Source organism: Opisthocomus hoazin, chromosome 8, assembly GCF_030867145.1.
Source record: "Opisthocomus hoazin isolate bOpiHoa1 chromosome 8, bOpiHoa1.hap1, whole genome shotgun sequence".
NCBI lineage: Eukaryota > Metazoa > Chordata > Aves > Opisthocomiformes > Opisthocomidae > Opisthocomus > Opisthocomus hoazin.
In genome coordinates, this window is record NC_134421.1 from 13,206,411 (window position 1) to 13,232,551 (window position 26,141).

Below are 26,141 nucleotides of genomic sequence, written 5' to 3' on the forward strand. Positions count from 1 at the left end.
TGGGTGGCAAACCAGAAACCTTCGGACAAAAAAGGGTTTTTTTTGGTGAGGTCTGTCCGAAACACTGTGAATTATTTTATTTCCTGAGGTATGTTGCCAGACTGTGGGGAGAAATTGAGCAGACTCAAATCGATGAAGATACACGCAGCCCGGCTTACTGTTGTTCTTATTACTGAATTCTGGGTTGTAAAGAACATGTATAGGGGTCTCGTTCATTTTCCTGGCTTTCTCTGTAGCAGTGGGAGTCTCCTCTTGGAGCTCCATCATATCATCAGGGCTCGGTTGCCATGCTGTTTGCGAGCCATGTGGATGCACCGTGGAGATTTGTCTGCAAGCCACAATATGAATTTCTGTTTTCAGCTTGCTAATTTTTCTCTGCTCTGGTGAAACATCAACAAGCCAAGAGCACTTACATGCCTTAGCTTGAAGTGTTGCTCCTGCTCTGGAATCAGGTGTTTGGTGTTATTCAAATTCAATAATTTATGCTTATTTATTTCACGTGTATGAAACACACAACAGTGCGGTCTGTATGCCAACTAAATTATGCATGCACTTTCTTAAAGTACGTGCAGTTGTGTTTTAATAATAATAATCTGTGGATATTTCGGGTTTTTCTTCCATTCTGGATTTTTTTCAACCTCTATGCACAATCCAGAAAGCCAGGCTCCTTACTCCTCCCCTCCCCCCCTTTTTTTTCATTTCATTTCCGGAAATGTATCATCTCTAAGTAGTCCTACCTCAGGTTCAAATGCTGGGTTGATAGGGTTTGCTCTCGCTATCTCTGTTGACTGCAAACACGGGGAAAACACTCTTCAGGGTGGCCGACTGGAAGAAAAGAGCGCATCAGTGGGAGTCAGATGCAGCTGTCAGAGGGAGGTTGGCACCTCCAGCACGCTGGTAGCCCTCCAGAAAGCCCTCCGGACAGCCGTCGGGGTGCCTCCCCGGCCGCTGCAAGCGGATGCATGTCGGGGAAGAAGCGGTGGGAGGAGTGGTAACTGGCAAAGCTTGCAAGGCTTGGTGCGCAGTTGGGTAGGAGTCTTTGCCGCGGAGCAGCGCCGGTGCAGGGTTCCAAAAGGCGTTGTGAAACACGGAGCGAGGCGCAGCACGGTGGTGGGCAAAAACCTGTGAATTCTGGGGGGGAAATAATTAAATGGAAGGAAAATGGAGGGCTGGGGGGGATACGAGGGGGCTTGTTCTTTGTTCAGTGCTTGTGTGTCTGTCTCTGGCATGAGCAGAGGCTGCGACCCGGTGGTTACAGCGAAGCCTATGCCGTGGAGGGAGGCTGGGGAACCGCAGCACGGGGGAAGAAACGCTGAGCAGCGGGGAGAAGCCAGGGGGGAACACCTGGGGATCGGAGTGCGTTGGCGGGGAGGCAGTAGGCAAAGGAGGATTTATCGTTGCCCTGGTGGTGTGTGGGGGATGGAGAGCTCTAGAAAAGTGGTGTTGCAGAGAGGAAAGAGGATACAGCAAGCTCTGATGTGGAGAAAGTGGGCTATGAGGGCAGGATTAGGTACGTAAAAGCCCCTGCTCTTGTGGGGATGAATAAAGGTGGTGAGGGAGACTCTCTGGATAGGAGGGAATTAAGAGGTTTTAGCACTCGTGAAGAAGAGGGGCAGATGGTAACCCCGAGTGAGTGGCGAGGACAGAAGCTTGGCTTGCTGGACCTGCAGAGCGGGCAGTCCCTGGGCGTGTGTCCGCAGGGTCCCAGTGGCTTGCAGTATCCCAGGAGCCAGGACTTCATTTCTGTGCTGTTCAAAAGAGTACAGAAAACAAGGGCAAAGAGTGATCTTGCAATAAAGCAATTTAATTTTATCTCAGGAAAAAAAAAGAAAGAAAAAAAAAGCAATTTTAATTGAATGAGATTTCCTATAGTTTATCAACATGAATAATTAAAGTAATGCAAGTACGCAGAATTACTAGAATTAACAATCGCCTGCATGTGGAGGAAAGGTTTCCTCTGCTCTCAGTTCTGCCCAGAATTCTGGCATGCAGCGACGTGGCCAGCTGCTGAGTGCTGGAGGCTTTGAGACCGGCTAATCAAATCTGTCCTCTGGAAGACAGCAGCTGGCAAACGGGGCCTGTTTACCACCCAGCGCTTCCATTTCAGCTCAAATCTTAGTTTATTCATAGTCTGTCCCAGGTGGAAAAGAGATTCACAAGGTGAAAAGTCTTGTGTCTTGTGGTACCTTCACCCTTCCCTACATGCGATGCCCTCACTCATCTCCTCCCTTCGTTTGTTCGTGTATGCTGGCAGCTTATCAGAAAAGACCGTATGGGTGAGCTGTGTCTCCCTGGGGTGTGACAGAGGTGATCAGAATTTGGGGAAAGGTGGGATGGTGACCACAACCGTCAAGGAAGGGTTACACCATCTGGGTACGCTGCAGGGAAGGTCAACCCAAGCTGCCGTTGAGGGGTCCCCGTGGCCAGGCAGGTGCAACCAGACCCATGGATGCCGTTCCTGTTTCCCCATAAACCCTGCTTGCCTGAGCCTGGTGGTGCTTCTGCTCTCATCTCCTAGGCTTAGCGGGCGGTGGGCGCTGGTTGTCGCTGGGATGGGGTGGGACAGGACGGGCCTGCCCTGCCTGCTGGCGGCGGCGGGGCGAGGTACTGTCTGTGGCCCTGCAGCGCTTTCCCAAAAATGGGAAGAAGCGGCGATGGTGCTGACTTAGGGGAAAAATCAAAGGAAGGTTTTGTCTCCAGGACTTAGGAGGGGAATGTAAATAGAGACCTAATTCTGCAATGCAATTACGGCGGCAATGCGTGATTCCGAGGAAAAGGCTTGAAAAATTAATGTGAAACCGTATTCATTAAAATATAATGAACATGGCACAAAGTTAAGGAACAACAATAAATTTGGCCTATGTTATATTGGCATTTAGTATTCAGGAATTGTAATTGCCTTCTACAGTGTGTTTTAAAATAATGTAATTTCATTTGAAATGCTGATTATATAGAGAACATTGGGAAGAACTGAAGCACAGCAAAAATAATAGGATTTTAAACAGTAGCCTGACAGTATTTCACAGTTTAATCTTAGAGAAAATATTTCACAAGACTTTTTTTGGTTGGGTTTTTTTTGGTTTTGTTTCAGTTTTTCCTAAAGTTTCCTGTGTTTCCAGACCAGACATGGAGGAGAAGGGGAATAGATCTCTTTATTTTTTTTCATAGAGTTTTGGGAATTGTTCTAGATTTCTATCTCTTCTCTTTTATTTCCTCCCCCTTCAGACAGGGAAAAATAAGTAGACTGAATAGAAAAAGTGGGGAATATTAGGGAGAGCTTTGGCTGTTGAGAGATCCCACGATACTGCATTTTGACCTTTCAGTATTTTTGGTAACTTCTTTATGTGCATGTTTGCAATCCAAAGACTTTTACATTGTATTTAACTGCAAACACTCCAACGCACCTGTTCATCATCCGTGTAAAAATACTGCTGCTGACTTGGAGATCAGATGTGGAAGCGATGAGGCTCACAACTGGGGTTCTCTGGTGTTTTGTTGGATGAAGGAAGGAGGACCTTCTTCCTCTTGCATCTGCACGTAGGTGGTGACAAGGAAGAGCAGAATCTTAGGTGCAGTAGGCACCAACCCTGGCACTAAGAAATATTCCTCCCTTGCTGCCTTCAGGTGAAGACCGTAAGTTGTTAGTGTACAGCTGAGCAGGGAAAACCACCCGCTGCTGAGGTGCATGTGAAGAGCTGCAGAAGGTCTGTGTCTCTCGAGCTGCACAGAGAAATAAACTTGGGGCTTGTGATGTCATCCAAACTGTGTCTTCATGTATGTCCTCACATTAGAGCAAAAAACTGTTTGGGCCTTGCCTTGACTCCAGAAATGGCCAGTCTGCTGTGACTTTCCTAGGTGAGAAGGTGGCCACCCAGTGTTGTGCAAACCACGGCGACTGGTGGTGGTATTACTCTGAGTGTTAACCACAACAAATAGGCATTTTTATTTCAAACTAGGATAATCTGAAGATGTGGTTGTGATTTAGCACTGCTGAGCCTAGAGCTTTTGAGCGTTCGAATGGTGTTTAACTTAGAGCAGCTCCCAGATTTGATGTTCAGGCTGGTATTTCCTCCACGTCACCACTCGGGTCTCAGCAAGGTTTTCCTTTTTGCCGTCGGAAAAACACCACCCTTCCCATCATCCTCTCTTTGCCTCTGCAGTGCTGGGTGTATGTATTTCCAAAATAACAGCCTCCCAGTAGATCTTGGCACATTTTAGGGATGAAAGGAAGGGTTACTGCTCAAGTGTAAGCAGGAATGTGATTGCACATACCAATGTGTTTTTCATTTATTCTCGCAGCCCCAGCTGAGGAGATGATGAAAGTCGGCATCCCCTCCCTTGCCTTTTTATCTAGGCTCAATCCTTGGCAACCAACAGGAGGGAGCACTGCAGGAGCTGTACAAATTGATTCATGTCCTGTAAAGAAGAGGTTAAACCCAGGCTTAGAAGCAAATGCCAGGGTAAAGGTGCTTGCTGGAAGGGTGGCATCTGAAGGAGGGTGGTTGTAAGTGCTCTGCTTATTTACTGCCGGAACAAAAGCCCTGTTTGTCCGGTATTTTGCTGAGACTAAGCAGCACTGTAGAGGAGGACCAAAGCTTATTCCCAGTGAACGGTTATGTTCATGCAGCGCGGTGCTGAGCTAAGCAGAGGTACTAGCCGAGACCTGCAGTTCAGCGGAGGGTTTGGCCGTAGACTGGTAGCTTGTGTGGACACTTTCTGGATATGATGGTGCTTTTCGAGGGCCCCCTCCGCTGGGTTATTTCACAAGATCTCTACGTCCTGTCTTTCTGGGCATCTCATTTGCGGTTCTTCCTCGCTGTCATCCACATGTCATCTGCTGCACATGTAAAAGCTAAAAAGAGAAGTTGTTGAGGTTCCCCTTTGCCCCCCAGCAGAGAACATGAGGCGGATTAATGCAGTGCTTAAATGTTAGGCAGTTTCTTGCCTCCATGAAGTGCTAGCTGGTTGCTGGCTCCCCTGGCTGCTACCCTGTCCCCCTTGCAGCCCCTTCTGAGTGATGGACCTGAGCCTCCACGTGCACGTGACTTGCATCTGTGCACAAGAAGGGCTATGGATTACTTCATAGTCCCGAAGGAACCCCTCCTTTTCTTCCCTCCACCACCCTGAGATACCCACTATCGTAAAGCATAGAGCAACACATTTATTTATCGGTGGAAACAAAGCTGGAGGGAAGATAATTTGAAAATACCAGTCTACACCCTGGTAAGGCTTTACCTTCCCTGTCACTGCCCTGCTGACCGGGAGGAGTGAGTTTCTATCTTGTGTCACAGGCTCTGAATAGAGGCAGCTATCGCTGCATCACAGCACGCTTGGGATTAACACACCATTTTCCTTCCCTTAGGTTTGAAGTTGTCCTTGTGCCTTGCTGTGCTGACAGTTGGCCAGGCCAGGGTAAGCACTCTTCAGCTGGCCAGCTCAGCCATGGAGGTGCTCTTAAATTCAGAGCTGGAGGATGTGGGTCCGTGTTAGGCCAAAGAAAACCCAAGGACAATGGTCTGTAAGGCAGTGGCAGTCCACTGGCAGTCCAGAAGGCTCTACGTTAGGTCGGCAGATGAATAGCTCCTCCAAGTCAAAGCCTGTTTTGTTTGGAGTTGACGTGTTTTAAGGCGAATCAAACACAAACACCATGCTTGCCACATTGGATTGGAGATTTTGAAGGTAATGGTGTTATTATAATAGGTATGTGAAGTTGAGAAGGTTTAATTATTATTGTGGTTTTTTAATGGGATATATCCAATCCCTAATTTCTCAGTCTTCAAAGGCTTTGCAAACACTAAATCACACACAAACATGTATTCTGTTATATAAATAGAAGCTTCTTGTGATGGTGGGGTAAGTGGAGATACAAGGTTAAACGATCTGTGGGAGGCCACAGGGGAGCCACTGTCAGGAAACGGGCTGCTCCTATCCTGGTCCTGTCTTTTGCTGCTGAATTCAGAGTTTGGGACCACAGCTCCTTTGTTTGCTCTTCTGTGGGAGAGATGAATGGCTCTTAGGATAAGAAAAGGGTTGGTTGCCTGGAGCAGCAGATGCACTCAGGGGCACGACGTGGGCAAGCGGACATGGCAGAGGCGGGGAGGTTCTTGTAAGGTAAGCTCGATGATGAATGTCGCACTTGGGGTGCACCACTGACTGTGGGTCATGGCACCCCAAGCACGCCCACAGCCCGAGGCAATTGGCTCTTGAATCTGGAATACACTTACTGTGTGCCAAGAATAGCATAGCCTTACGTTTGAAGATACTTTGTGCTAAGAATGTGTGCACAGTAATATACGTACTAAACACTTTCTAGTGTGTACCCACCCTAGCTCTCTGCAGACTCCTTTCCTGATATAGGTGGGTTGTCTTGAGTTAAAGATAGAAAGACCTCCAAGAAATCGTTTAAGGAAAGGTTTTTCCTTGAGCAGTGTTTGTTCAGCCGACTTTTGAAACACAGAGATTGACGCAACACCGGAGGCAGTGCAAACATGGAAGAACAGTGCAGCTGAAATCAGAAGCGTAGGGACGGCCCGGGCGACTGGCTGAGTGGATGGCTGGAAGCAGCGTGCTGTGGTGCCGGAGACACAGTTCAACTACTCGTATTCACCTGCATTCATGCGCTTACAGGCTTATGGCAAGGTGAGCTGTAGCAACGCATCGCTTCGGTGCAGAAACCAGATGTAACAGGGAGGGAGAAATGGAGAGAGTGTTGGCTACGGCAGGGGAAGGATGCAGGGTGGCCGTGGCCGCCAGGTAGCAGTCTGGTTTATTGTCAGGGTTATAACTGATGTTTTCAATACAGTCTCTCCAGAGCTGATCCTGAGCAAGAGCTGTAGATCCAAGACTTTTATACTGAGGTGTGAGATCCATCCAGGTCAAGACAGTAAGCATTGCACCTGGCTCATGTGCTTGTAAGGGGGCAAACTATGGGAACTACCAGCCATGCCATGGAAGGTGCAGCTCCCTGGCCAGCACTTCTCCTGTTGATGGTCTGGAAAGGACACAAGAGGACATTTAGGGCTCTGAAGGACAGATGTGACTCCAGCCTGTGGCTGTGGCCCGCTTGTGCAGGAGAAGGTGTTCATCCAGGTAGCAAAGCAAAGTGGCAATGCTGCTGCTGCCAGCATGCCCCACCGCAGGGCATGGTTCCACGCTGGAGTACAGGCTACACACATTGGACAGCTGGAGGGATGATCAGACCGGCATTATCAAACTGATGGGTACTGTCATGCTGGAAGCATGGCCTGCTGTGGCTTCGCCCGGTGCCCTCACGGGGCATCATGCGTGAAGAGGGCTGCCATGACCACAGATCCTCCTCCCTCCCCTGGGCTTCGAAGGAAAGACACGGGCCAAAGAACTGTGTGGCTTGTTACCAGCATGCAAAAATACCGTCGTTAAGTTGTTCTTGTGGTTTTAAGACATGTCTTTGAAACAAGAAAAACTTGAGGTAGGTGCCACAGGGAGTGGCCGTGTAAGGATCGGTCCAGCGTCATTCACCGTGGGGTCATGGTTACGCAAGCACACACCCAGCCAGACATTTTAGGCTGTGGAAGTTGATCCCTCTGAAAGCATGTTGGCAAGATCAGGTCTGTCGTGACAGGCCACAAGATCCCTCAGAAAGCTTCTCAGAAGTGGGCACTGGGCCTCTGTCGTTCCCTCTTTCTTCCTCCTTTTTGCTTTTCTTCTTTTTTCCCCCTCCTCTGTTACAAAATTGGAAATGGATATGTTATTTTTTTAAAGTTTGGGCACTAAAATAGCAAGAGCAGTGATAATAGCTTTTATGGAAGCCGAACACGGTGAAAAAAAAACTGCTTTGCTGGCCGCTGCGGAGAGGGCTGGAGCAGTCCGGTCGTGTGCTGTGTGTTGCTGAGTGCACCACCCCCATGCAGTCTGGAGCAGCTCAGCTTCCCCTGTCACATCACATCTGTGGCTTGAAGTCAGTGAAGCTGCTCCTTAAATATTCAGTGTTGCCTTAAACCAGGCCCGTGTCACAACATGCGCATTACATAACATTTTCAATCTTTAAATCCAATGTATGCGGACCTTGCATTCCTAAACCGTGCTGAACTGGCAGCAGCAGCAGCAGCGATGGGCGAGCCCTGTTGTAGTCGTGGAAAGGACGAAACGCTGGCAGCCACAGCGGCAGCTCTCCGCACGCTGCGGGGCGGTGGTGATTTCGCGGGCCCTTTGCTAGCCGGCGTGCAAGGCACGGCATCTCTCTTCCAGGCTGACAAGCTCCAGCGCAGAGCGGTGTGGCCGGAGCTCTGCCCTGTACTGACCCACGGCTGCCTGGGGCTTGCCACCACCTTTTCTGCCCTCTGGGAGCTTGCCCTCCAGTTCTGGCTTCCTAGCTTTGCCACCAAAAATATCCTTAAATATCCCCCCACCTCGCTGTTCATTTTTTTGTGTGTCTATCCCACCCAACGTGATGTCTTCCTCTCCGCGGCTCTGCCAGCAGAGCAGTTTGTGCGTCGGCTGGCTTGGCTTAAGTTGCATAAATTGTGGAAGTGTTTATTTGGTTTAAATTAAAAACAAAACAAAACTGGCAAAGTTTTTCTGTCAGGCGGATCGGCTCCCCAGTCTGTTCCTCAGATGGGTTGCAGGTGGTGGTACAGGGGCGAGAATGAGCGCAGGGGACAGCGAGGCAGGGATCCCCACCGAGCCCCTTGTGTCATGATGCCACAGCCCTTGGGAGCCATGTCCCTGAAGTTGCAAGATCTACTCAGCTGCTGGGATTTTCATTTTTTGTGGGTTTTATTGAAAATCACATACTTGGGAATTTATTGGCCTTTGAGATGTGCTCATGTGATATCTCTGAGATATGTTTTCAGGGCCAAAAATGTGCAGAAGAGCCAGTGATGCTGCCAGCAGATAATGTCGCCTTGCAGAGTGTTGCTGTAGTTGAACACGGCTCTGAAGAGCAGAGACTGCTAATGCAAAGGGATGAAGGGGACTTCCCTGTCTATGCTTGGCCACAAACTCAAGGTTGCCCTCAGTGTTCAGAGGTACTGTGGCTTTTATAGCTGGCAAGGAGAGCAAATATAGGTTGGGTTTCCCAGATGAGACTTGAGCTGGCTGACTGCTGGAGACCAGACCTGTGCGTCCCATCATGAAGCTGGTTTCGTGTCCATGGGCTTTTGAGGTGCCCTGGCCAGGATCAAAGAGAATTTCAACTCTTGCTGTATTCTTTGGAAGAAAGCGGAGAAGCAAAAGTACGTTAGCAAGGAAGAACAGAAGCAGCAAAGTGTGGCAGGGATTGAAACACCACACATGGATCTCGAACCAGATGCTGAACTACGCTACATTTTACGTAGTTACGCAGAAGTACTCCCATACAGTGCATGCGTGTGCCTGTCAGCTCCCTCCTCCCCGCTTCGCACTGATCCTGGTGCACAGGTATGCTAAGGCCCACTGTCTGCCCTGAAGAATCTGCACCGTACCTGGATGTGGCTGGAGGAGGAGAAGGGCACCAGAGCGTGCGGTGGCTTGTCCGAAGTTACACTGCGGAACGAAACAGAGAGCAGAGGTTCCTGTCCTGCCTCCAGTGCTCTGCCTGTTGGGTACCAGGATCATAATGCAGCGTTTTATGCTTACTTACTGTGCTCTGTGAAGCTCAGTGCTTTATAGGTATTGATTATTTAAGCCTTGAGTTGTCTCTGGTAGAGGAATGTTATAATAAATGTTAATGCAGAAATTATTTGAAATGTAACCAGAGATAACATAGCAAAGGCAAAACCAAGATCTAAGCCAATCAGTTCTTGGTATAATGTAATTAAATGAGGCTTAACCATAAAAAGCGTTAATTCCACTCCAATGGCATGAATTGGTTTGGGTTTCTTAAGAAGCAGCTGAGGAAATACTGAACAAAAAGGTGAACTCCTGGTCCTACTGAAAAGGATGGGAGCTTTGCCATTGATTTCAGCGAGGCTCGAGTTCCTCCTGCCTTGCCTCAGCAGCGATGCTGAGCTGCCCGCTCTGCCTGTGTCATTCCTACTGCCGCTTTCCCTCCTTGCTCACCACACAGCTTACTCTGGTGCTGGATGTGTCGTCAAAGCCGCATCGCCCCAGCGCTCGGGGAGGAATGAGGGTGAAGTGGTGCTGCTGCCTGAATCCGGGCCGATATTGCATCCTGGTTTTTATTCATCATTGGGTGCAGAAGTCAAGAGGCATTCTCTGGTGCCTGCCGTCTCAGTCCACTGAAATAAGGCTAGTTGTGCTTGACTTTAACCTCATGCTTTACTGCTGTAGTGGCTTGGGTCTGAAAAGGCTGAATTTAGTGCAACTCCTTTTTCTCTGCTTTTGCTATTATTGTTAAACCTGGATGTTTCAGCTAGCACTTCTACGCTTTTTTTTTTTTTTTTTCCTTTCGGAGATAGAAAAAGAGGAATTTACTTTTGCTATCAGCAAAGTTGCTAGCAGTTAAACTGGCCCGTGCTGGGCTTGGCAGTGCATGTCCGCTGTGACAGTGGGCTGACAGAAGAGGGTCCCAAACTTCCCTGCTGCTGCTGGTTGCCCGCAGATAATTCTGTGCTGGCCTGGGCAACCATCTCAGAGGCACATCTGTTTCTGCTATGGGCCTGATCCTGCAGCCTTTCCCCATGCACAGCTTCTCTTGGAAATTATGAGCATGCAGGGCTGCAAGATTGGTCCTATCATGACAATTTCCTGGCAGAGGGAAAAGACAGAAACTATTTTTAAATGAAAGCTTTGAATCGGAGGAATATTGCAGAGTGCAGCAAAAAATTGTGTCAAAACCCTGAAATCATGAACTTGGCGGTTTTCTCATGCCAGTGGTTTTCTTCTCTTCATGGTTTTAAGGCTGTGTTTTTGGAGGACTGGGCTGAGCATTTTTCAGTGAGATGTTTCTGCTCTCCCTAGTGCACGTTATTGCAGCCGCAGCAGCGTTTTCTGTGTGAGGCTGGCTGGAGAGAAGTGATGTGCTGTGATGTGTTCCCAGGGGTGGGACTTCGCAAAAAAAATCTGTAGCTCTGCCTTGCACTTGGTCAAAATGGTTCTCCTTCCTTTAAGTTTGACCAGGAGGTCATTATTCAGCTTTTCTCTCTTCCCCCCCCCCCCCCCCCCCCCGCCCATTTCGTTTTATGTTCTACCTCAGTGTACATTTCCAACTTTTCCTTCCAAGTTTCAGTGCTCAGTGGTCACTTGGGAAAAGCAAATAAGAGAAAGCGTGTGACTTCTTAGAGCTCGAAAATTATGTCCTCTTTTCCCCATCACTCGCTTTTGTATAGCTGAAGAATGACCCAAAGGGCTCTTGCTCAGATTTTCATTTAAAACAAACCGTCTGATTTGATCTGAGATCATCATTTCCCCCCAAAGCACTCTCAGAGTGATTCGAACATGTGAAAATAGGCAGTTTATAACCACAATTGTTTCCCTGCCTTTGACAGAGTGGTCACTAGTCACCAAAAGTAAAATCCACTGCCTCAGAGGGAGCTGCTTAGTTAATGAGTTACAATCAGCGTAGTGCTTAGAGACTCGCTGCTGCTTGCCCGTGTATTTGCCTGCTGATCTCGCGTGCTGGCTTTGCTGATCCCGGTCCGCGTATTGCGGCTGGTTTCCCACAGCAGTCCTGCGAGGAAGCGCGCAGAACCACGTCGGCGCAGGGGAGACGATGAGCATCGTGCTCCTGGGTCGTTTTCTGTGGTCTGGAAACCTGAGGGGCTGGGTGAGCCTACTTCACAGGTTCTGCTCTTCTACTATTTTGAAGTTTTCCAGGCCCAGCCTGGGCATACAAATTGTAATTTTGGTTGCACATTTCCGATATTGTCTTTTAGCAATTTTTCCCCCCTTTTTTCTTCACCCATGTGTCCCTTCGTACGCTCCTGCAGCGTTCTGTGCGTTATCTGACTGCCTCCTTCTTCGTTGCAAGGGGCTGCATTTCCCTGCTGGTCTCTACCCAGGAGCACGCGACTTTTGAGGCCACTCTGTGTTGTCCCCACTTTTGGGGACTATGGGATTTTGGCAGCCTCCAAGGGCTGCCTGTAGGTAGCTGTGACCCCAGCCCTGGCATGCTGGCTCTTCTGCCAGAGATGAGGTGGGCCAGCCTGACGCTGCTGACACACCGTATGTGCAGAAACCCATCACCCCCAAGCGCCTCTGGGGACTTGTCTGCAGCCCAGGTATGTCTTGCCGCGCTGCGTAAGTCACCAGGCAAAGTACAACCTGGCGATGAGCAAGATACTGTCCTGACCCTTTACTGTTTGCATACGTGAGGTTAAATGGAAGGGAGAACCAACCTGGCACACCTTTGGGTTTGAGAACTTCGGGAGAGGCGGCCGAAAAGCCTGTCATTCATCTGGCTTTTGCTTTTTTCCAGGCGACCTGGTGTCTCGAGCGATGCACCACCTCCAGCCCCTCAACGCCAAGCAGCACGGGAACGGGACGCCGATGCACCAGAAGCAGGGATCGTTCTACTGGGAGCCAGAGGCTCTGTACACCCTCTGCTACTTCATGCACTGTCCGCAGATGGAGTGGGAGAACCCCAACGTGGAGCCGTCCAAAGTCACGCTGCAGACCGAGAGGTAAGAGCCGCTGTGCGGTGCTTAATGTCGTGGCGAAGACGTTTCGTTAGTAAATCGGCCTGGTTGGCTAATTGCTAATTACAGCTTGCGCGCGAGAGGCTGCAGAGCAGTCTGGTTTGGTTTAGGATCACCTCTTTGAAATCCGTTTCTCTCGCCGAAGCGCTGCGTGGCTGACCCAGTATATATCAAAAGTGACACCCAGTGGCTACACACAGCAAATTGGTTCCAGATGCGCACTCGGGGGAGATTTCCTTTTCCTTTCGTTGTTGCTCAGCTATTCTGTGTTTTGGAAAAGAAAATGAGAACTTCTATTTCTGGCCTAGCAGGTTTGGGTTTAAGTGTGTTTTTTCTGTGCGTTAATAGGGCTCGACAGCTGCGACTGGGGAAGTGGAAAATGAATAGAGTAGTGTGTGTGGAAAGGAGAGGTCGTTAAAGATGCTGGGCTCCAGCCGTGCCGAGTACCGGGGCGTGGGAGTAACCTCGGGGCTGCCCTGGCCGGGGACGTGGCAGGCTCTGGCTATGCCGCTGTTGTCCCTGCTCCGGGGATGGCCAGGGCAGGGGAGGCATGCCTGAGGCCCCGTCCTGACTCAGGGTTTGCTGTGAGGTGAGAAGGAGATGCCACAGAACACAGCGATGGGGTTACCAAATGCTGGAAGGCAGGGTGCCGAGCACAGGGCAGCTGTCCACCCAGGTACTGCAGAAAGCAACCAGGGCAGCTTGCTGGCCGAGAAAATAAAGCCATCTCCTGTCAAAAACCCAACAAACCCTCTAGTAACACAAGCTTCCATTTGCATGCTGAGGCTTCTCACCATTAGGGCTCCCCCAGTTCAGAGACAAGAGGGGTGGCTGGTGCTTGGAAACTGCTGGGTATTCATTTTTAGGATGGGTATCATGGTGGTGCAAATGCAAGCTGCTTTTTCAGGCTGGGGCTCCACTTTTACATCCCGATGTGTATATGGCGCTGTATGCGTCAGCCAAACTCTGATCTGTGTGAACCTCATGAGGTTCAACAAGGCCAAGTGCAAGGTCCTGCATCTGGGTCGGGGCAACCCCTGCTATCAATACAGGCTGGGGGATGAAGGGATTGAGAGCAGTCCTGCCGAGAGGGACTTGGGGGTGCTGGTGGATGAAAAGATGGACATGAGCCACCAATGTGTGCTTGAAGCCCAGAACACCAACCGTATCCTGGGCTGCATCAAGAGAAGCGTGGCCAGCAGGTCGAAGGAGATGATTCTGCCCCTCTACCCCACTCTGGCGAAACACCACCTGGAGTCCTGCGTCCAGCTCTGGAGCCCTCAGCACAGGAAGGACATGGAGCTGTTGGAGCAGGTCCAGAGGAAGGCCACAAAGATGATCCGAAGGCTGGAGCACCTCTCCTATGAGGAAAGGCTGAGAGAGTTGGGGCTGTTCAGCCTGGAGAAGAGAAGGCTGCGGGGAGACCTCAGAGCAGCCTTCCAGTACCTGAAGGGGGCCTGTAGAAGAGGTGGGGACTTGTTGTGATAGGACAAGGGGTCATGGCTTTAAACTGAGGGAGGGTAGATTTAGACTAGATAAAAGAAAGAAAGTTTTTATGATAAGGGTGGTGAAACACTGGAACAGGATGCCCAGAGAGGCAGTGGAGGCCCCATCCATGGAAGCATTCAAGCCCAGGCTGGACTAGGCTCTGAGCAACCTGGTCTAGTGGAAGATGTCCCTGCTCGCTGCGGGGGTGTTGGGCTAGATGTCCTCTAAAGGTTCCTTCCAACTCAAAGCGTTCTGTGATTCTATGATCTGCATGTGTGCCCCAAAAACCGTGCTTGGTTGTTGTTTCAGTATGAGGTCTACATCTCAAAAGCAGCATTTGAGAATCCCATCGTATGTGTAAGCGTAAATGGTGTATAATATGATATCTTCACTGAAATACTTTTGTACTGATTCACAGAAAAACATACAAGATGAAACTCTGGCATTAATGATATTACTGGGAATTTTGCCATTTGCTTTTGGATGGCATTTTGTTTCTTTTCAAGTTTGGGTCGCTCCGTGAGCACGTTTATCGCTTTTTGCTCTATTGTTTCTGAAGTATGAAAAAAGCAGGAGGGAAATGACAAGAATCCAGATTTTTTTTTTGCTTTTGTAAATTATTTTTAATTTCATGATTTGTCATCCAGCCTTGTTATTATTGCAGAAGGCCTAACTCATGTCCAAGAGTGGTTAGTATGAACAACAAATAGCCAAAATTAGAAGATACCCTGACCTGATCCATAGTCCCCATCTGTGGGAGTAATGCCACTGGCCCCATGGGGAATATAAAGGTGAATAATGCTGAAGCTCTGGTTTTGTAAGATTTCTGCAGACTTCCCTGTGGAAAGTGAAAAGGGCAGGGATATTTGAGAAGTCATGTTTAGCATTTGCTTTAATAGGTTTTCCTTTCTCTGAGGTTGCCTTAATAGGTGTTCTCTTCGTTAGAGCACTTGAAATGCTGATTATTTGAAGAGATTTTTCTTCTTTGCTTTAATTTGAATCCTCCGTCTGGCAAGATGTCTTCCTTTGGCAGGCCAGTTTAACAACTGCGGTGTGCGGTTAGGTCCAGAGCAAGTACTCGGTGCTATTGCCAAAAGCTTGTGGTCACTTTTGGAAGGAGCAGATACTCCTCCTGTTGCCGAATCAAACATGCATTAGTACTTAGTGCTGGGGTGGGAGCGGCGCAGGGTTAAGCACGAGCCCGGGTATTTCCATGGGGTTGTGCTTGGGAGCTTCATCAGCTGGATGCAACCATGCTGTGCTGCCTGGAGAAGGGCTCGGTGAAGCTGAGTTCTGCCTAGTGCTCTGAGGAGCCTGTCTACCTCTTTACCATCTTGTTTTTTTTCCCACATGCAAACATACTTTGTGGTCCGTGACTTATTTCTGGTGGTTTCGGTTTCCATGATGGGTTTTTGTGCACTGTGGGGGAGTGAGTTTGTTAAACATGACATTTTTATAGGCAGAATATTTGCAGACTTTGTGTCATATCTGCGTACTGTATTCCCTCTCTTCTTCTCCAGCTGAGGCAACTGCTTTTATGTTGGAAGAAGCCCAGCAGGAAGCAAGAAGGTCCATGTGTCTTTCCCCATCCTTGGCCTCTCTGTGTCCCATCTCATTCAGAGAAGCCAGGACTGCGTCGATCTGGCTGTAGGCAGTATTTCCATGAAACAGGGGTTGTCCTGGGCTCATGTGAAGCCAACTTGGCTACTGTCTTGGCCCCCTCCTCCCTGGCTGTGCATGCCCAGGGGGGAAAGGGTTGCGGGATGCGGCCAGAGAGCAACCCCGACACTTGAAGGGCATGGTGGCCCCGTGAGGGCTGCTCCTGTCCTTCCTATGCATCCCCAGCCCACCTGGATTTCAGCTCTGAACCAGGTTGAGTTGAGGGAGCTGCAAAGGCTCTGCACGTCCTGCTGTGGAGGCTGGATCAGAAGGGAAGCCGTTATGGTGGCAGCCGTGCCTAGCTTAGCACTTTCCAGCATGGAGAGTGGTACCTCCCTCAGAGTCTTGGGGGACGCATTAAACGGGACGTTTAGCTTTGAATAAATCCGGCGGTTCGTTTCTAGGGAGCATTTATCTTTGTTTGCTCTTCATGGAGGTAAAGAAATGAGAACGTGGTGTGTTTTTGGTAGTGATTGTCTTTACATAAAATAAAAGGGAAAAATGATTCCACAGTGAAGCTCTTGTGGGTGGGGGCTGCTTTCAAGGGAGGGAGAGGAGTTGGAAAGTAGCCAGGATTGCTCAGAAAACCTGGAAAAGATTCCCCACTTCCTAAATGCCAACAAACCGAGCCCTAAGATGGAGGTGTGACCCCCCTCTCACCCCATAACCTTTCAGTCTGGTCACTTTGGAAAAAACCCTCTGATTTTTTTAGCTGTGTTGTTGGCACGAACGCAAGCCAATACTGCTGAGGTGGGTTATCTAACAGCCCCAGGTACCTTGTAGATGGCTATTTTGGCAGGCGTGGAGGTACAGGAGAGGGTTACACAGAATCACAGAATCACAGAATGGTCGGGGTTGGAAGGGACCTCTGTGGGTCATCTAGTCCAACCCCTCTGCTGAAGCAGGGTCACCCAGAGCAGGCTGCACAGGACCTTGTCCAGGGGGGTCTTGAATATCTCCAGAGAAGGAGACTCCACAACCTCCCTGGGCAGCCTGTTCCAGTGCTCCATCACCCTCAGAGTGAAGAAGTTCTTCCTCGTGTTCAGACAGAACTTCCTGTGCCTCAGTTTGTGCCCATTGCCCCTTGTCCTGTCGCTGGGCACCACTGAAAAGAGCTTGGCCCCATCCTCCTGACACCCGCCCTTGAGATATTTATAAGCATTTATTAGGTCCCCTCTCAGCCTTCTCTTCTCCAGGCTGAACAAGCCCAGCTCCCTCAGCCTTTCCTCATAGGAGAGATGTTCCAGTCCCCTCACCATCCTCTTAGCCCTAACAGTTTCGACCTTTTGTGGGGTCCCCTTTCCCTAACGCACCCAGCCGGGAAGCGATGGAAACATCTGTCATGTGCCGGGTGTTGCCTGCGAAAGCAGGGCTCCTCCGGTGGGTGGCTGTGGGTTATTGAGGTTTGTTCATCTTCTTGCTTTCCTGGGAATTAAAAAAAAAAAGAAGAAATTGTAGATGAGGCCACAGTTACCAAGATTTCTTTCTTGCTTGCCACTTCTGGTTTAATGAAAGGATCTGTCCCGTGGTTGTGTTTTGCCTCTCAGCCTCTATAACACTTCCAAAATTACTGCAAGTAATTTCTGAAGCACCGGAAAGCGCAGAATCTGTAGTTGCAGATTTGTGTGATGGTTTTTTCCGTAAGTGGTTCCTTACCCGCTTTTATCCGCAGCTGTATTGACAGAGTCCTCATTACTTCCTAACTCTCCATGTTCCCCATTAACGACCCATTGAGAAGCGGCGGCTCAGCAGCTCAGCCGGTCCAGAACCACCCATTAATTCTGCTCACACGGCAGCAAAGTTCCTTCTCCAGCGTTTCCTCTGCCGCTCCGTCTTGGAGGAGCATTAACTCCCTGTACCGCCCGGCAGCCTTTAGCTTTTCCCCTCGGGTCTTAATTGAGTTGATGGATACGTGTCTGGTTTTAACCTTCTTTTGACTTGTCCTGCACTAGTTCTCCCTGTATGAGAGCAATCCCTTAGGAAACTCTCATGGACTATTGCTTGCTCTTTATTTTTCTGCCTGCCTTGCATACGTGTGCGGACACACACACAAAAATACACGTCCCCCGCGCATGCACGCATGTGCGAATTGTAGCCTGTCGTCGTTCATGATTACCAGGAAGGGTTGGGGTTACCATCTGAATTTTGTTTTGTGCTTCAGATAGTTATTAGTGTGCCTGGCTAATTAATGTGATACAGCCCCCTTAATGAGAGGAGTGTTCCACTGCTATAAAAGAACTTGAACTCTTTCAGAGTACCTTTGTGGCTGGTACGGCTGTGTCTGTAGTACTGATTATACCCATAAAACAATCTCAATAAGCAGATAACTAGGGAAATGTGTCCCTGATTTAAATTATTACGTGGTACAAGCTGCATGGGGTAGGGCAGTTTCCAGCAAGGGCCAGCAAAGAGTGGAGGGAATGACGGGGAAAGCTGATGAAGAACAGGTGAAATGCTAGTGCTGGAAATGTGGAAGTCTTGCTATGAAGTCTATTCACCTTGTAACGTGTATCTGAAGAAGTCATTACACGTGCTTGATATGCCAGTATGGCACAGCCCTGTGTAACCCTATAGAGTTTTATGCACTACTTAAATGAAAACTTCAGGTGGTAAAACCGTGGCCCCACTGAACTCAAAGTTAACAGCAGGGTTGATTTCACTGGGAGCCGCTGAAAAGAAATCCCCAAATCCACCCTTACGTAAATCCTGTGGATTTGCATGCTGACTATCAAACTTCCCACCTTTTAAAAATCCCTTCAGCAATGGTATCGGCAGCTGCCTGCAGCGTGTGAGATTGCACATGGTACAAGAAATAGTTCAGGCAGCATTCATAGCTCGGCTGTCAGACGGTATATCCATGCTGGGCTGGGGCTGTGTTCTACATCTGATGTATCAAGATAGACTTACGTTGTCCATGGGATGGCTGTGGGATTATTTCCGTGCAGCACTGCGAGAACAGGGCATCTGCACCGTGCTCCCAGCGCTGGCATCTCTTCAGGGATTTATGCCACAGCCAGTTGTGTCAAATCTGATGTCAGAACTGCCTGTGAAGTATTTCCCCGTTGTGGCTGCTGGCCGAGTCATCACTTTGACTCAGTTGTGTTTCCAGGCTCAGCCGTTGATGTTTTTAATGCCAGAGAGGCAACGGGGATGGCGCATTCGAACACTGGATGCAAGCTCAAAAAACGTGACTGGTGGGTGCCCTTGCGTGGACTCTGAAGTACCGATGTCTTGGTACACGAAAGCCGAAGGGTAAAACCTCGCTCCGCCTGGATGGGTCTCACTGAAGCTTGTGTGAGAGGAGGGAGAGTTGGTCCTTCAGCCCGAACAAAACGCAGAACTGGCTTTTTCAGAGGCTGGTTCCTTGGGTCACCCTTAGCTGGGCTTCTGGGGTGGCGGAGGAGCTGCCTTGCATGGGACAGCTGGGGGATGCCTGTGGTGCGTCAGACCTCAGCGCTGCTGGGTCCCTGGGCAGGAGTGGGGCTGGCAGCCTGAAGGAATCTGAAAGTGTTTTCTCACTCTGAAGAGAAGTAGCTTATGGTGTAAACATAAAAGACGAGTTTTGCAGCCTTGAAACTCATCTGAAATGTGTGCTAAATGTTGGAAAAAACATGCTTTTCTGCGCTCCAATAATGCTAGAAACAGACCAGCATTGCATACATGGTTTCATCATGTGTTCTAAATGAAAACTGTCATAACTGAGAATGCTTTTCAATTCATGTGCTGGGATTTTCTTTAAAACCCACCCATGAAAACAGAGACGTAAAACCAAACAAATGAAAAGACCTTTTCGTAATGTTAAAGTTGCTGAGTCATATCTGCAAGCAGAAACATCTCCCTGCCTTTGTCTAGATAGGCTTTTCCGTGCAAAAGTACAGCCTTCTGCTTCTCAGAAGTGCTGTTAACTCTAGAATTGCAAAAACAGTCAGTAAGACAGCAGTGACCTGCGTGGAGCACTTTGGCTGCCGTTGCCACGCAGGTTTGCAGTCCTCGGCTGGAGTGAGTGAGGAAACTCAACGCCTACCGCAACAGCATCCTCCTCGGTAGCTAAAGGATCCTGCAGGCAGAAAGCATCCAAAGCACTTGCAATAATTGAACCATACAGAAAGTGTTGAAGTTAAGGCGAGGTCGGGTCTATACAGCTGTGTACACTTCACAGCTGGTGAAACTGAGGGGGGGGCAGCACGAGGTGGCTGTGGATATTCACATCCAGGTAGGATTAGCCCTCAGGAATTTCTCCGTTCCCATTGCGATGCTGACCATCAAGCCAGTCCTCTCCATAGCGGCTGATTTTAAACAGGCAGCGAGTGCGTGCGTGTGGTGGGGCAGGGGCTCGGTGTCTGAAGAGCAGCAGCGTGAAGCGCTCCTGGAAAGAGAGAGGCTGCTGAGCTGCACTTGAAATGGCAATTTTTCCTTTGAGCACTGTGATTGTTTGGGGAAATCTCTCCCGTGCGTTTGATGAGCTCCTGGACGTGGAGCGCGCTGCAGGCTCTGCTGTGAGCGAGGGGCTGGTGGCCTGTCCGGCGTTCGTGAGCCACAGCGGTGGAGGAGGACTGAGCCTGGGTGAGGAGCATTCAGAGGTGATGAGCATGCCATCAGGAAGGCAGTTTGAAGTCTGCACACCAGAGAAGGTGACAGGCAGCAGTCCCTCATTTGGGACTCTCATTGCCCAGCAAAAATGAGGAGGGAGTCACCTGCTGTAGGGGAGCTCAGGAGGTGTCACCCCCTTTGTGGGAACTGGGAGGAGATTGTGAGGCAGGGCACCGCTTCCCTGGGGCAGAGGGGTCCTCCCAAAAAGGTGGGCTGCTCTCTGCAAGGGAGAGGGAGCGACTGGGGAAAGGAAGAACTGCTTAAGCTGCTGGGAGATGAAGAAGAAGAGGGTGGGTGTGCGTGGTGGCCCTGCTCTTGAAGGACTGGGTGGCAAGGTGGACCGTGAAGTCACGGTCAGTGGGCAGTAGGGAGTCTGCACCCTGCAAAGGTGGTAGGGACAGAGGAACACCAGGGCGAGGGGTTATTGGGAGCTGGGACTTGTAGGAGTGCTGGCCTTAGCGCTTTGCAATTCCAGCATCGCAGCAGGCAGTGTCCAAGGAGCTTCATCGGTCTCCTCGCAGACCCACACAAAAATAATGCAGCATCTTATTGGATTTTACAGTGCACATTTCTCATGCTCTTCCACCCAGCGATTCCTCCTGTTTATATACAGGTATACTGCCACTGATGGTAACAACAACAACAATAATAATAATAATAATAAATAATGATGATGATGAAAAAGCCTGAGCTATTGCACATGCATGACGGGACTTTTAATATCTCCTGTGTCAGCCAGCTGAGGAGGGAAATGGTGGGCAGCTCAGGACCACTGCGTGTGTCTCAGGAGGAGTGTGAGTTTGGGGCAAAAGGTGGCACAACTGGGGCAGGTTATGCCTTGCATTTAGGTCCCCTCCCATAACATTTGCTTTCCTGATGAGCCATTTTGTAATTCAGAGTGCCCCAGAGACATCAGCCCTGCAAAAACTGAGATAGGTTTGAGGTCTGATCCGGCATGGAGGGGTCGTCGGCCGCACTCCGGCGGGAGGGTGCCAGGGAGAGGCATGGATGGGTGCCGACTGGGAGCTGCCACATCCAAGGGCGATGCGGGGAAGGTCGTGTGATGTGCAGGATGGGAGAGGAAGACAAGAGAACATCCCTCGTGAGGGGGTGCTGGCTGGGCATTGACTGCAGATGTCTGCAAGGCACAGGAGCTCACGGGTCCCCAGCCTGTCCCAAAACAGATGAGAGAGGGGTGCTGGCGGCAAGAGGGAACAAGGAGGGATGCTGTGTGGAGGGAGGAACCGGGGATGTGAGGGTTTGTGGTGCGCTCATAATTCCCTTTTCTGTTCAAGTAGGGTCCTGGGGAGGGCGTGCTCCAAGAGGAGCCGGCTGTCTTCTGGCTGAGGACCCCGGGGGGACAGAGCCCAGAAGGGTCCAGCCCTTTGGGATCTGCTTTTTGTTGGCCTCCCCCATCCTTCCCCCATCTCCCAGCTCTTTCGCGTGGGATGGGGATTGCTCTGTGCAGAGACCTCTCCCTGCATCCTGATCTGGCATGTTTTTCCCATTAGATGACAGTTCAGGAAAATATGAGCCTGCGCCAAAAAATATCTATTTTTAGGGACATTACTTAAATTCATGCTTAACTTTGAACCACAGTGAATTAAAGAGGATGTGAGCATGCATTTTAAATGCACAGGTACAGAGATGGGCTGGAGGAGGAGGTCAGAGTGCTTGCTGACCCGCACCCCAGGGTGCTCCTGCAGCACTCGAGTTATTCCTGACATTCCACATCCTTCAGGCAGTCAAGCCCAGCACGTTTCTACTGTGGTTAGATTAATTTAATTAAGGCATGTGCTTCCAAAATGTCTAACTATCTGCTATGTATCTGCTCTAGAACACAGAAGTACCAAACTCTCCTGGTTGTTCCCTGCCTTTGTACAGCAGAGATAAATCAATGCATATGCCAACGATGTAAAGTATTCGCCTAACTCATTTTTGCACGGTGTCATTTGAAAAGTGAAACACATCTTGCTGATGTCACGTGTCTTGTGGGTTGTCACCTCCCTAGAAGTTTGTGTTCCTCTTTCTCCTTTGGCTCATAAACAGCATTTAAAAAAAAAAAATCCCCTTCATGTGGTGCGTAGATTCTTGAACAGTATTTTTAACCTATTGCACTCAACCATATTTGGTTCTCTTCTCAAAATACAAATTCCCTGACGTGCTCAGATATATGCAGTGATGGGTTGGGTTTTTTTTGCCTCGGAGAAAGGAATGTAATATATTGTGAGTGAACTCCACATCCTCGTGTATGGAGCAAAACTGGCCTTTAGAGAAAATCCCCCACCAGTTCTCTTCCCTTTGGGGATTTATTGCACCAGATAGCCATGTTCGTTTCTAGTTCTCTGTTGAATTGTGCAAGACCAGGAAAGAAAAAAAAAATGCAATTTTATAGTGCAGTTATCATAGCTGCTGTAAATAATTTTTTGTTGTTCACTCCTTACTGTGGTGGGGACAGATTTTCTGCTGGGTGAGTTTCTGACCTGCACAAGGGGAGGAGAAACCCCCCAGCTTTGGCAGGGGGGTTGGACTAGATGACCTGCAGAGGTCCCTTCCAACCTCAACCATTCTGTGATTCTGTGAAAGTCCAAACCCCTGAGTCCCCTGTTCAGGCACAGCCCTCTGCTCTTCTGTTACCCTGGCAGATGTTACAGGCTCCGTACCAGCCTAGCTTCATTTCTCTGATCCAGACCACGTTCACTCATGCAGGCCATAACCTAGAATTGAGTTTCCCTTTAGCTGTTTTCCTAGCATGGAGTTTCGTGGGTAAGTATATGGGTTTTACACCTCCGGTGTGATTTGCAGCTCCCTTTCTGCTGTTTGCTCAGCAGGTGATGAACACAACTCCCACTGCTCACTTGTCCCCAGCTACTTAACGCCATGAGAGAGGGTGCCTTCTGCTCTGTGGGCACATGGAGTGAAGCAGGTCATCTTCCAGGAGCAGATACACCCCTCCTTCTCCTCTCTCCCTTCTCTGACCGCTGTCACTGTCATGGCAAAGGGGGCTGGGTTATGGGAATTGTTTTGCGGGAGCTGTGGGAGATGCTCTGTCCTTATCTGCCTCTTGATGTGGCTGGTCTGGGGGAAGCAAAAAGCCTTGGAAACAGACACAGCCTGGTCTTGAGGTGACGGCGATGGGTTTGAGTAGAATAATGATGAAAGTGGCAAGCCAGCCAAAGATGTCGTGTTTCAGCAGGAGGTTGTTCATTTAAGTGCCTGTGAGATTTGGGAACCCGGCATCCCAGGGAAAGTTAGTGGCCACAGGGCTTCTCTGTCCTTTGGCGCTTTTGAAATACATCATCCTTCCTTAAGAATATTAATATCAGAGCTATGTAAAGTCAAGTCTTCAAAAGAGAAATAAATGGCATAAAGAGCTATAAATAGGAAAAGGGCATTCCAGAATCAACATCCTCTTAAATAATTTTTCTCAGGGTAGATCCTTTTGGATCAAAAGTTATGTATTTAAAATGTAAAGTATTTGCCTGCTGGGCACCTAATCTAGACTTCAGAGTTTTGTTTGTTTTTTACCTCCGAGAAGAAGGACCACATAAGGGAAGGCAAGTAAGGGAAAGCATTATCAAATGAAAAGAAGCAGGAGACATGAAGGGAGCAAAAGTGGGGGGGATGCTGCACTAAAAGGAACATTTCCAGTATTAGGATGATATACTGAGCTAATAAACAGAGGGAATATGGGAATATACAGTTAGAGAGGAAGGGAAAGGGAGCCACATAGGAAATGAGACAAAAAGAAAAAGGTTCGGAAGAAGAAGGTAGGAGTAGGTTAATTACAGATATTCCTTGAGGACAGTAGTCATTTGTAAGTTTCCATTTGTCTTTTTTTTTTTTTTAAATTATAGCAGTCTCTGTTGACATCCCTTAGCCATGGTATCTGCTTCATGGTGTGGAGGAAACACTTTCACTGTGTCTAAATGGTTTTCAGCAGTCCTGACTAAACACAGGACTGTCAGTACAGTTTTCAAATAGCTCTTGGACAGAATTGTTGTTTTCTAATGATTTCACAATTTTTAGAATTTTATAGTATATTTTTATAAAGATTGATTTATTCTACACTTCTTCATCCCTTCCCCACCCAGACTTTGCCTCCTGTGTACAGCCATGGAGACAACACCCGTTTTGGACACCCCAGCTGGGAGATGAACCTGGCACGAAAACTTACTGGGGATGGGAGGGCAGCTGCTGCAGCCTGCATTGCTCTGGGGGGTTTGTCCACCTTGACCGAACAGGCAGCGTTCAGCTGCAGATAATTTATTATTTTTATCTCCAAGCTAGGACTTGAAGCTATGATTCTCATTTAAGGTTTCACATGTTTCTCTTGGTCCACAAATAATTTTTTGTGTAGATGGGGCCAACTGTATGCTGTGAGCTTCACCTAAGGCTTGGGCAGCTCTCACTCGGACATGGGGCTGTCTGGGTCTTGTGGAGTGAAGGACCATGTCTCTGATAGCATCCATGCTTTGCTGAAGTGGGGGCTGTGGCCCAGAGTCCCACCATTCGCTTTGGGGAGTGGATTTGTATAGTTTTGCTCGAGTGGCAGAAGAGCTGGTACCCGAGGGTGTAGTGGTTTGATACCACTAAAAGTGAAACGAAACAGTCTGATTTCTGATGCTGCTCGCAGGTAACCTTAATAATGCAGCAGGATCAGCTGTGACGGGCGCCACTGTCACCTCTGAGCACGAGGCACGCACGGCATCGGCAGGAGGGCTACAAAGATGAGAGGGGACTGGAGCATCTCTCCTACAAGGAAAGGCTAAGGGAGCTGGGCTTGTTCAGCCTGGAGAAGGCTGAGAGAGGACCTTATAAATGCTTGTAAATATCTTAAGGGTGGGTGTCAGGAGGACAGGGCCAGACTCTTTTCAGTGGTGCCCAGCGACAGGACAAGGGGCAATGGGCACAAACTGAAGCACAGGAAGTTCCGTCTGAACGTGAGGAAGAACTTCTTCACTCTGAGGGTGACGGAGCACTGGAACAGGCTGCCCAGGGAGGTTGTGGAGTCTCCTTCTCTGGAGATATTCAAGACCCACCTGGACAAGGTCCTGTGCAGCCTGCTGTAGGTGACCCTGCTTTGGCAGGGGGGTTGGACTAGATGACCCACAGAAGTCCCTGCCAACCCCGAACATTCTGTGATTCTGTGAGATGCTGGAGACTTCACCACTCCATTCCTGGCATCCTGGGGTGGGGGCATCCCATCTCTCTGCCCCAGTTCCTTCTCCCATCCCTGTTGCAAAGTGGCGGGGGAGCGTACCCAGCCCGGCGCGTCAGCCAGAGCAGGACATGGTCCTGTGCCAGGCTCCTGCCCCCTTTTCGGGATACACTGTGCGGAATGGATGGGGCGGGAGGGAGGGCTTGCCAGGCGGGTGCACTGACCTCGCAGGAGCCCCATAAATGAGCGTGGCTCATATATCTCACTCTTCAAATAACCCCGCTCCAGAGACAAGGTGAGACATCTTGATTTAGACCTGCCTGAAATTTGCTGAGCCAGTTTGCTCTCCCATGCTTTCGTTTTGCTGGTTTCCTCCTCTCTGTGTATATATTCTCACAAATGCATACGCATTCGCACAGGCACCGCTGCCCCCCCCCTCTGTCTACCTGTGATTTTGAGGCCGGTGTACTGTAGCGTTCATGTCTGTGTGCTTTCCCAGGCCGTTCATCGTGCTGCCGCCCCTGATGGAGTGGATACGGGTCGCCGTGGCTCACGCGGGGCACCGTCGCAGCTTCTCCGTGGACAGCGATGACGTACGGCAGGCAGCAAGGCTCTTGCTGCCGGGAGTTGACTGCGAACCTCGACAGTTAAAGTGAGTCCACCAAAAAAAAAAGAAAAAAAATCAGCTG

The 26,141-nt window shown here is 49.4% G+C and overlaps 1 protein-coding gene across 1 annotated transcript in view; it reads left to right on the forward strand.

Moving 5' to 3' along the window:
- The window catches only part of ABTB3 (ankyrin repeat and BTB domain containing 3), a 181,457-nt gene that overhangs the window by 104,564 nt on the left and 50,752 nt on the right, over positions 1-26,141 (forward strand). Inside the window, 2 exon segments of the mRNA XM_075428358.1 lie at positions 12,335-12,539; positions 25,952-26,104. Of these exon segments, the coding sequence (XP_075284473.1) occupies positions 12,335-12,539; positions 25,952-26,104 (358 nt within the window).